We start from the raw sequence: 11,525 nt of genomic DNA, 5'->3' as shown, positions 1-11,525 counted from the left end.
AGGTCGGCTTGTGACCGGGTAGGTAGAGGCCTACGTACGGCTTGACATGTAGAGATTGACTTGTGACCAAGTAGATAGAGGCTAGTTTATTATCAAGCATACAGTGGTCGGCTTATGACCCAATAAGTAGAGACCAACTTGATTGATAAAGACTTATTTATGACCAGATAAATAGAGATCAATTTATTGATTGCATAGAATAACTTATAACGAAATAAGCTCACTTGTGATCAAATGGGTCAACTTATAATCAGATAAACAAATTTTTAGCCATATAGGCATGTTGGTAACGGTTGAGTCACATTCAAACATGAACTTTTTAACTTAGTGGATTACCCATTCTATTTTTAAAGTTGTGATATACTTTTCTCCTTTTATTCTAAAAAAACAGTTTAGTGTGTAAGTGAGTTTTGTCACTTTTGTAAAAATTGGCCCAGCGAGTTAAACAAGAAAATGGTAAAGATTAATAAGATTGATTTAAAAATTTAAGAAAATAAAATTGGTCACAAATTACTAGTTGAGGAATTTTTTAAAGCATAATTCACGACAATTTTTTTAATATAATTATTATTATTTTTTTTAAAAAAATGAAAATTTATACATTGTTTAAGAAATTGTTATTTTAAAAACTATCATTATATATGGTTGAACATTACTTTTAAACATTATGATATATATGTTAACGTGTTTTATCTAATATCATTGTATTTTAATATTATTTAATTATTATATTATTATTTTATTAGTACTGATTGAACCAGGTTGTACGATAAGATCTTTATGGATTCTGTTGCAACGTGTTTGTTATAAATAACAAAAGTAGACAATGACAAAGAAAGTAATATTGAAACTTCACTTGTCATCGTCTCTTCTTCCTCTCCTTTACTATAATTCATCCCTATGGCTTCTGTTGCTATCAGAAACCTATATTCTAAGCGTCTTCTTTCCTCTTTGCATTTCACAAATGCTTTTCATTCGTTCTCTTGTGGCACCATATCCCAAAACTACCATGCATCTACATTGGATCTTGTTTCTTTACGAAGATCCATGGCCACCTTCACTCGAACGTAAGACCTTTCTAGGGACAACAATATTTTTCTTTTCTTGAAGATTCTTTTGTATGTTTCTTTTGGTGGTGCCAAAGCGATTTATATTTTTGTTATGGGTGTTTCTTACTTAATATGATAATACCTAACCTTGCATGTGGTGATTCATCTACGTATGTAAGCAAAATATTGGCCTCAGATCGCCAAAGTAACCCGTATTTTTTTTATATAGTCTTCATTATATATATATATATATATATATATATATATATGTATGTATGTATGTATGTATGTATGTATGTATATGTATGTATTCTTCTTCAACCAATCCTTTTGGAGGCATAGGGTATTATGGATATGGAAATACAGAGAGCAGATAGAGACATGTATTCAATACCCATGTAAATTTTGTTATGAGTGTTGTTTAAAGTGTGTTTCTTTTTTATTGTTTGTCTTTGCAGAAAGCCACATCTTAATGTTGGCACAATAGGGCATGTTGATCATGGAAAAACTACACTAACTGCTGCAATAACCAAGGTTTGGGTTAATTTCTTTGTCTTCATAGTTAAACAGTGCAGAGGAATTCCACCTTTTATTTTCTTTAAGGGACGAACATTTTTTGTGCTTTTGTGAAACTTGCAGGTGCTAGCTGAAGAAGGTAAAGCCAAGGCCGTTGCCTTCGAGGAAATAGACAAGGCTCCCGAGGAGAAGAAGAGAGGAATTACTATTGCTACTGTGAGAGATAGATCACTGTTTTTTTGGAAGTCCATTTTCAAATTATGCATATTGTGAACGATAAATAACTAGAATGTTTTATGAAGAAAATTTTGTAAGCTTCTCTGGGGCCTCTTATCATGACGATCTTGCAGGCTCATGTAGAATATGAGACAGCAAAGAGGCACTATGCCCACGTTGATTGTCCAGGACATGCAGATTATGTTAAGGTAACGTTAGTTGGAAATTTGATCAGACTTGGTTAAGTATCTACTTGAACAGACGGATTATTGTTTTTTTTATTCATATGGGCCAATTTTCTCGGTATGAATTATGATCCTAATGCTTTTTTCCTTCTATATTGAATTGAACGAACATAATTTGCCTTACTCTGAAGAATGTCTGATCTTATCTGTGCATGATTGATTATTTGATTCTCTTGTTATGTTCTATAATCCGCATGGACTCCATCTTCAATTAATTTATTTGTTGAAATCGCAGAACATGATAACTGGAGCTGCACAAATGGATGGTGGAATTCTTGTGGTTTCTGCGCCAGATGGGCCAATGCCTCAAACAAAAGAACATATACTGCTTGCTCGGCAGGTTGTTATTTTGTCAACATGCGAAAGTAAAACTCAGTTTTTATAAAATCTAACTAAATTACGAAACCAAAATACCATAACATGCATGGGTATTTTTCTTGTTTCCTGTGTCAGGTTGGTGTGCCATCATTGGTCTGCTTTCTAAATAAGGTTGATGCTGTTGATGATCCAGAGTTGCTTGAACTTGTTGAACTGGAGCTTCGTGGTGGGAAGAAAATTTAGTGTACTGATGATCATAAATTTTCTACTAAATGGATGTGCATCCATTGACAAACCAAACTTTTTTGCAGAACTTCTTAATTTCTACAAATTTCCTGGGGATGAAATTCCAATTGTGCGAGGTTCTGCGCTCTCTGCTCTACAGGGGACAAATGAAGAACTTGGAAAGAAGGCTATCTTAAAACTAATGGATGCTGTGGATGAATACATTTCTAGTCCTGTAAGGAAACTTGACAAGCCTTTCTTAATGCCTATAGAGGACGTTTTCTCAATTCAGGTAAGCAAAAAGATCACAACTATTGTGAAACAAAACATAATAAGTAGTCTTGGTACTTCATTTTTTTGTCTAGCAGTTATAGTATTTCAGTTCAAACGCTTCCCTTAGTATGATAATCAAGTAAATGGAATTTCTTTAACCTCTAACGTATTCCGTTCTGTTTGCTCGTTTATATGCACTCAACAAATGTTGTAAACTGCCTGATATGTTCCATCCTTATGTTTTGTTTATGCGAAGGGGCGTGGAACTGTTGTGACGGGTCGTGTAGAACAAGGCACCATCAAAGTGGGAGAGGAGGTTGAAGTATTGGGACTAACACAGGTACACATGGAAGTCAAATATGTATTGTAATGTCATGTTAATGAATGTTTTGCTTTACTTTATATGATTTTGTATTTCTCTGTCTGTGTACAGAGTGGACCTTTGAAGACTACTGTAACTGGTGTGGAAATGTTCAAGAAAATTTTGGATCGAGGGGAAGTAAGTAAAATCATAGAACCCTCCCTTCTTCTTCCTTCCTTTTATCTGAATTTGAATCGATGGATAATTAGTTGTGTTTCCATTTCTAGGCAGGTGATAATGTGGGACTTCTTCTTCGTGGTCTGAAGCGCGATGATGTTCAGCGAGGAATGGTGAGTGGGAGTAACTCAAGGTGTATAGTAATATTTAACGTATCAAATTTATGTTCAGCTTTGGTTAAAACTTCATATGGTAGTGAAAATCTGGTAATGGTCTCACTCTTGATTTGAAAAGGTGAGTTTTGTTACTTAATTGGTGATTAATAACATTCAAATATTGCAACTAAGACAAGTTCTGGAATAGAAAGATGCATGATATGAGAAACTGCAACCACTGTTTGATTAAGTTTTACGAGGGTCATTCATTTTACGAAAATGAATGAATTTATTTTTGTTTTTCTGTGTATAAACTTTCTGTTGGTGAAATTGCAGGTCGTGACCAAGCCTGGTTCTTTGAAAACGTATAAGAAGTTTGAAGCCGAGATTTATGTGCTCTCCAAAGATGAAGGTGGCCGTCATACAGCTTTTTTCTCTAACTATAAGCCTCAGTTTTACCTGAGGACTGCAGATATTACTGGAAAGGTGGAATTACCAGAAAATGTTAAGATGGTTATGCCTGGTGATAATGTGGCTGCAACTTTTGAGCTGATGTCACCTGTTCCTCTTGAAATAGGTTGGTAGAGTCCTTGATTATAGATCATAAAGATGCCGCATATTATCTACAGGATCTCTGTTATTCATATTACATCCAGCATTATGATTTCTAACAGTGTCACTTTATTTATAAACAGGACAAAGATTTGCTTTAAGAGAGGGAGGCAGAACAGTTGGTGCAGGAGTTGTCTCCAAAGTGATTTCCTAGGATGTTGGTCTGAATTCTACAACATTTTTTTACCTGTAATTTGTAAATAAGTCATGAATAGGGACTAAGAGCAGCCTTCTAGGAGGATTTTATGATGTGACTGTTTTTTGTGGTTGATGGGGTGATTCAGTTTCATCAGTCTAGCCTAATGAAGTAAAACTCAACATTATATGGAATTTTTTTGTTCAATTTCAATGCAGGAAGGGAGGAATTCAACCTTAAAGGGAAATATGGATTATTTAATTCAAATGGTAACATTGAATCTGAAAAAACAAATAATGAATAAATCATTGAGTCAGGCTCTATTTCCAGACCCACCAGACAAGGTAGTCTTCCTAGAGATTTACTAGTTTCCACACACACGTATAGGTATAGTATACCATTAAATTGATTGTTTCACCTATCTTCCATAAACTTCAATGCTGTCTCAACCAGTGAGTGAATTGTTAGATTGTGCCTGTTCAGGCCAACAGTACCAGAGAAAACATTAAAGCTTTCGAGCTCTGAAGTGGTCTCCAAGACACTCTCCAGCACCTCCTCCATCCCCAAACCCTTGAAAGTGTGAATGTTTTCTTCCCTCTCTTTCATCATCCAAATTGCTAGCTCTATCACAAACCTTCTTATCCTTGGGACCTTCGTTGGAGGATATCGGTGTTTCTTGAGAATCTGGATTAGTTTATTTGCTAGTTCAGCCTCAGTGATTCGAGATTCTTCAAATACAGTGCTTGATTCGGAAGAATCCATGAATGTGAAAACACTTGCTGCCAGTCCAATCATCACTTCTTGAAGCTTGTTTTCTTGAGACATGATTGCCTGAAGTATCTGCAAGGTTGTGCAATAGTTAAAAGTTAAGTTTGAAGCATAAATTTCACATGTTACTAGCCAAAAATTATGACGGTAGAGGAATGCTTACTGTGGGTGCGGCAGCTGTCACCTCCCTTAACTGTTTGAAGCATTCTGATCCACTGTAGTTGCATAAATTTCTTAGAATCCTGGCAGCATTAACACGAAGCATTGGAATGCTCAATGCTTCAATCAGCCTTTCCATTACTTTTAACTTCGAAATCCTATGACAATTGCTCTTGCTTTCCAATGCCAGCATTGCTAGGGCCTCCCCAGCAACAGTAGTTACATCTTTTTGATTTTCAGCAATGCAATCTTTGAAAAATATGTTGAACAATTCTTTAAGTACTCCACCTGTGCCTCCAATCCTTTCTCTTGCTTCCTCTTCCAATGCCAGACTGGTTAAAATTTCTATGCTCAGTTTCTGTAGCAAGGGGTGTTTCTCTCCATGCATCAAAATATCTCTGATGTTGCTGATTGTGAAAACTATCTCCGAAATCTCCCTTCGAAGAAGTTTCCCGTTGGTGCCCGTTGTGCTAGCCAGCATCTTCACCAGCTGCAGTGATCTCTTCACGGTCAGAATCTGAGATGGCGTAACATTCTCATTCTTCAGCAACCTTTCTTCAGCATGTGTGAAGTCTATGATCTTTGGGAGCAGGCCTCTAGTGTTTCCAATCTTTCCACAGTTGTCATGATCACGGGCAAGTTTCTTCAGAATTAGGAGTCCCAAATGGTTAAATGTCCAGTAGCCATAATTTGGATGATCAAATACGAGTTTCTTTTCTCCAATTTCATCAGCTGCGGGAATGCAGTTCCTGTTAGTTTGGAGAAGAGAAGAAATCGATTCCATAGCGCCAGGTATCCCAGCTATGCGCAGAGAGTTCTGCTTCTTGCCAGCTAGTGCTGACAAAATCTCTGCAGCTGAGAGCCTAATTTCTTCCTCCTTGTGGTCTGTCCAATTCAGCATCTCAACTAGCCTCTCCACAACAGATATGGAAATTCCAAGCTTCTGAAGGGTATCATCTGAAAACCGTTCGCTGAGAGCGAATTGGCGAAGAATCCTTGCTCCAATGAGCTGCTCATCAGGCGAGTTTGAGGCCAAGAGATCCATGGCAAAGCAAACAATGTCCATTTGCAAGCCATCAAATATGCTTCCATTGACACACCTCGAATAGGCATCATAAAAGAACCTTCTAATTGACACCACCCCCGATGGCCCCAATTCACACTCTCTGTTAACCTCATCCAACAGTTTGCAGTAACTGATCTTCCATTCCCAGTAAGTTTTCTCCATCAAGAACAACAAAGCCTCAGCCAAAGCCAAGGCATAAAATATATTCAAAGCAGACTCCCGGTTCCTCCTGTCAGCGTCTCCCTTGGCAACCTCCCCATAATTACGCTTGATGAGCTTCATCGACGAAAGAACGACACAAGCCGTGGCAGAGAAAAGCTGAAGCCAATATAAAAGCTTGCTTATGTGCCTTGAAATGAAAAACCATCTAGCACACGGTAGAAGTGGAACATCTGAACTAATCCACGTGCGAGTTGGTGTCCTTATGTTAAAGGTACCATCCCTATACCTGGGGGTCACATTAGCCTCCACCATGTCTCTCCTTTGCCTCTTCATTACAAATGGCTTGAAAAGACTTTTCACACCTTGAAGAAGCAGGTTTGGACTGGACTTGAGCATCCTGAAACTATTGATCCCAGCATCAGTTATAGACCACGTGGCTTGGTGCTGCCACTCAAGCTCGTGGCTCCTGCTGAAAATCCGTGTCCCTTCAATCAACAGTATGATGGTGATGAACCAGAAATCGCTTTTGTCCAAGGTGATGGCAAAACCGCCAAGAAGAACAACGGTTGCCCAGATGAAACCAAGAGTACCAAGGCTAGTGGCTGCTTTTTCAAGCACTGCAAGACGAAGTGCAAAGAGGGTGAGCTTCTTTTCCGGTGCTCGAACCGTGGTGGAAGAAAAAGTGTTATCTGCATCGCTGTCTCTCTTCTCAATGCTGCCGAGGCCACGAGGCTCAAACATTGTGATGGTTTTGCTTGTCTCGCTTAGCCTTCGGAGTTCAGAAACTTTCACACAAACACTCCCCTCTCCCTCTGTCTTAACAGAAAGCGTATGATCCATGAAAGTATGGTATGTTACACCTTTGAAGTGAATGTTTCTAAGCTTCTTGTGTCTATGAGAAGGGTGAAAGGGTTATATATAGGAATGAAATGAAGGAGAATGAAGAGCTTAGAGGGCACGTTTACAATGAGGCGTGTTGGGGAAAGAGTGACGTCAAGCTCTCTCTACTTTCGTCTATTTTGAAGATGGTGTTGGTTATGCTTTGGTAGCAATCTTGGTAACGTGAAGAAGGGTTAACTTGTTTCTCTATCTCTTGCAAAGCTTGCATTGTTTTCTCTTTCTGGAGAGTTTCTTGTAAGTGACAATCTGAAGGGAGTACGTAGTATACCAGCTTCAAACATTCACACCCTTTTCATTCAAAGGAGTAACAAGTCAACCCCTTTATCGTAGTGTTTTTAACAATTGGTAAGGCAGAAAAAAAAAAGCACTTGCAACCATCATTCATAGTAAATATATTTACTTTTTTTATACTAATTTAATTAAAATTTATGCAACGAATAACACTACACAAAATTAAACTAAAAAATTGTGCATGAGCAGAATTTCTAGTTCTTATTTTTTTTCTTTTAAACATAAATTATTTTGGAAAACAAACAATTCAAGTTGTCTTTACGAATTGAACTGCACGAAAACCATGTATGAATAACCTGGTACCTAGTTTGATTTCCGTCGCAATCATTATTGATTAGATTCGTGTCGCTGTTACAAAACAAAAGAATGAAATCTACTAATCATTGTCAATGGAAAAGTATTGGTCGACTAAGTAAAAGCTAAAATAAAAAAAAAAAATACCAGTTGTGGTTTGGCAGCATAATTTTATCTAAAAATGTTTTTGTTGAACAAAAGTGAGATGTTGTTGTTATTTTAATTTATCATTAGTTTTTATGTTCAACTTGTGGTTAACATTAATAAATAATTACAATTAGACATTAATTTTGGTGTACTTAATTCCACTCTACTTGCACGAATTTTTCTTTCATACAAAAACCCTATAGTCTAATTTTTAAACACAAATTAAGTGGGTTACTTAAGCTCATATGTACACGATTCAATTCCTACATTAAGCTTATATAACTCAATATTATCCTTCTGAAAAACAACATAAAGAAAAAAAAAAAGAATACATTTCCCATCGTTCTTTACTCAACAAAACAAAACCAAAATGTAAAGCAAGAAGTGATTTTTATTAACAATACAGCAAATAGAAAATGTATTCCTCATAGTTTACGTTAATATATATATATATATATATATATATGAATTGAATGGTGTGCAAAATCACGTAAACGAGAAAGAATTGCAAAAGCATTAGAGAAGTGGTGTCATAAGCTTGTTTCACATGAATTAAATTAAAAATGAGTAACTCTATTTATATTTTTAGTAAATCAGAAATAAATAAAAAATTATAATCTGTTTTCATTCATTACATATTGATGAGTTAAGCAAATTAATTTATTTAAAATGTTCACCAGTTTTGATAAAATATTATTGTAAAAATAATAAATTAAAAAATAAAATATCAACTATATAATTATACAAACAAATAAATTAAAAAATTAGTTAAATATTATTGAATAATATTTTAATTTTAAAAATATAAACAAAAATTATGAATAAATAATAAAATATTGTTGTTGGTAGATTATGAATCAATTTATTTTACCGATTAAAATCTATTTAACTCACTGGTTAGATAAACTAGGTTGAATTTAATCCATATTTTAAAAAAAAAAACTGATTTTTTTCCTATCCAAACTTATAATAAATAAACTGGGCTGGCCTATGTGAAGGTAAAGGAAGAACAAATAGACAGAAAATTGAGTTTGTTTATCATTAGTTTTTCTAAATAAAAGCTATAAGACAGGGGAGAAGTGTCTGTGTGGTTTGTTGTTGGAGTGCACGGATAAACCATTAGCAGACGCACAATTTTTCATTCAAAACGAGTTACTTCATAAGGCCGTAGCTTATGGTTAGTTACGTTGCTCATGCGTGCTACACATTTCTACAATAAACAAAATCCAAATATTTGTTAAGATTCAACCTCAAGCATTCTTCATAGGTAGAATTTTTCTATATGTTTCTGAAACCATCTTACTATATGAATCAGTGTATAATTTAATATCACAAAACTAGTTTGCAAAATGATATTTGCATCTTATTTATATATCATTATTTAACTTTATCTTTAATCAACTAGGAATCTCTAATCATAACCATTAACTGTGTATTGTTTGCTATATAATTTTGTTCTGATCACATAATGTCAGACATTCATCTATATTATGAGTTGTCTTTGGAAATAAAATTAGAGCTAAACTTAAACCATAACAGAATATCAGAATGTATAAATTTGGTTCCACAATTTTCATCCAATACAGTAGAATTTAAGCCTAGAATTACTTGAATAACAAGAAATATAATTTGACACATAAATTTTTTACATTTATTCCATATTTTTTTTTACTTTTTTTCTTGAAAAAAATACAAAAAATATTTTTTTATTATTTTTATGTCAAATAAATATAAAAATGTGTTACTGTATCACTACTTAATTGGGATTAGCATGTGTAAAAAAAACAGTGACAAGAGTTGTTTATAATCATAAAGGATAATATATCTTGTTTATTATTTGATAAAAAAAAGGGAAAAACAGATACATAAACAAAGAGTACTCAGTTATGATGTGAGGAAGGAAATTAAGATTTTGGTAAAACTGTCAAAACGGGTAATCTGATTCGATTCGATTAGATGTGGTCCACTACAGGTTGGTCATTTAGTGAGTCAATTTAGCAAATTGAAAAAATTCGAACCTAACTCGATCCACTCGAGTTGGTGATTTAAACGGGTTGACTCACTGGTTCATTTAATTATAAGTTTTTTTTAAGTAAAAAAATTATTTTTTTTAATTCAAATCTAAACAAATATCACTTTAAAACGATGTTAAACTCAAAAGACAATTCAAAAACAAACAAAAAAAGTATCATACAATTCAAGCGTAATCCAAAAACATATATAAAAGACAAAGGGTGTTACTCCCTCCACCCCCACACGTCTCTTCCTCCACCTCCCCAATTTTCTAAAATGCCAATTATATCCTTTTAAAATGACAATTATATCCTCAAAAGTTAAAATTTTTTATTTTTATTATTTTAATATTTTAATTTATTTAAAACTTCTGATTTACTTCCCTCTGCACCTCTTCCTCTCTTCCATTTTCGTTTACCTTTCTCTCTTCTGTTAAGCTTCTTCTCCACCTATAACAAATTCATATTTTAACAAATTCATATTTTAACAAAATTATTACGTTTAAAAACTAACCATATATAACATTTAAAATTATAAATTTAAATATAAATTACTGTAAATAAAATAAACAAATAAAATAAAAACGAAACGTAAAAGGAACACTGCCTCTGGACGGATGACATCCTTCAACGGATGTCAACATCCGTTGAAGGCAAAACGGATGTCGACATCCGTTTTGCCTTAAACGGATGTCGACATCCGTTTTGCCTTAAACGGATGTTGACATCCGTTTTGCCTTAAACGGATGTTGACATCCGTTGAAGGATGTCATCCGTCCATAGGCAGTGTTCCTTTTACGTTTCGTTTTTATTTTACTACGTTTTGCGGCTCATGCAAGGATTATAGGCTTGGATATTAAAAGGATTATTGGAAGTTTGGGAAGGATTTAGGGTTTAGGATTATTGGAAGGATTATGACTACGTACCTGGAGAGGAACCACGACAAGGACACTACACCATAAACGCACTGCACCACGTACTGCACCGAGAACAAGAAGAAGATTGTTTGATAATTCTTTTCACGATCACCAAGCTTTGTAGAAAAATATTTTACTCATACAAGAAACTACGTAGGTTATCAGTGAAATATGTTATAAATGAATAAAATTAAAAAACAACAATTTTAAAAATAAAATTTTACTGAGGGGCAAAATAGTAAAGGAAAGGTGGAGGAAGGGGCAAAATAGTAAAGGGGAGGTGGAGGAAGAGATGTGTGGGGGTGGAGGGAGCAACACCCAAAGACAAACAAATAAGTTTTTAATATTGTTAATTTTTGTCTCACAAACATTAGAGTCTTAAATAGATAAATCTATAATATTTTTCTCTCTTTAAACATTTTTTTATCACTATGTACAATATAATAAAAAAATGCTAATTAATAATATTAAAACACAAAATAATAAATAATTAAATTAAATTAGTTAACCAATCCGACTCACCACGAGTTCAATCTGGTAAGCCAGGTTCTAAGTGAACCGGGTTAAAAACTAATCACATACAAAA

General features: G+C 34.5%; 2 protein-coding genes across 2 annotated transcripts; one reads left to right on the top strand and one right to left on the bottom strand.

Moving 5' to 3' along the window:
* Positions 1 to 856: 856 nt before the first annotated feature.
* Positions 857 to 4,452, top strand: LOC124832356 (elongation factor Tu, mitochondrial-like). Its single transcript, XM_047306550.2, has 12 exons — positions 857 to 1,067; positions 1,508 to 1,583; positions 1,689 to 1,781; positions 1,916 to 1,990; positions 2,262 to 2,366; positions 2,480 to 2,570; positions 2,656 to 2,861; positions 3,099 to 3,182; positions 3,276 to 3,341; positions 3,431 to 3,493; positions 3,812 to 4,052; positions 4,171 to 4,452. Exons 1-12 carry the CDS (start codon positions 901 to 903, stop codon positions 4,239 to 4,241), a joined length of 1,338 nt encoding a protein of 445 aa, XP_047162506.1. The 5' UTR covers positions 857 to 900; the 3' UTR covers positions 4,242 to 4,452.
* A 169-nt stretch (positions 4,453 to 4,621) lies between these two features.
* On the bottom strand, positions 4,622 to 7,455 carry LOC124832323 (uncharacterized). Its single transcript, XM_047306508.2, has 2 exons — positions 5,155 to 7,455; positions 4,622 to 5,063 (listed from the first exon to the last, which is right to left on the bottom strand). The coding sequence occupies exons 1-2, from the start codon at positions 7,216 to 7,218 to the stop codon at positions 4,638 to 4,640; spliced, it is 2,490 nt and encodes an 829-aa protein (XP_047162464.1). The 5' UTR covers positions 7,219 to 7,455; the 3' UTR covers positions 4,622 to 4,637.
* Between the last annotated feature and the right edge of the window lie 4,070 nt (positions 7,456 to 11,525).

This window comes from Vigna umbellata, chromosome 5, assembly GCF_029865625.1.
Source record: "Vigna umbellata cultivar VRB3 chromosome 5, Vumbellata_1.0, whole genome shotgun sequence".
In the NCBI taxonomy this organism is placed as follows: Eukaryota; Viridiplantae; Streptophyta; class Magnoliopsida; order Fabales; family Fabaceae; genus Vigna; species Vigna umbellata.
Note: the sequence above shows the minus strand (reverse complement) of the source record. Positions and strands in the feature narration are given on the sequence as shown.

Bases quoted from the DNA above. Each gene is read 5' to 3' on its own strand.
- LOC124832356 (XM_047306550.2), top strand. From the start codon at position 901: ATGGCTTCTGTTGCTATCAGAAACCTATATTCTAAGCGTCTTCTTTCC. The intron at 3,342-3,430 runs GTAAGTAAAATC...TTCCATTTCTAG, and splicing joins AAATTTTGGATCGAGGGGAA to GCAGGTGATAATGTGGGACT. The intron at 4,053-4,170 runs GTTGGTAGAGTC...ATTTATAAACAG, and splicing joins ACCTGTTCCTCTTGAAATAG to GACAAAGATTTGCTTTAAGA.
- LOC124832323 (XM_047306508.2), bottom strand. From the start codon at position 7,218: ATGGATCATACGCTTTCTGTTAAGACAGAGGGAGAGGGGAGTGTTTGT. The intron at 5,064-5,154 runs GTAAGCATTCCT...ACAACCTTGCAG, and splicing joins TGACAGCTGCCGCACCCACA to ATACTTCAGGCAATCATGTC.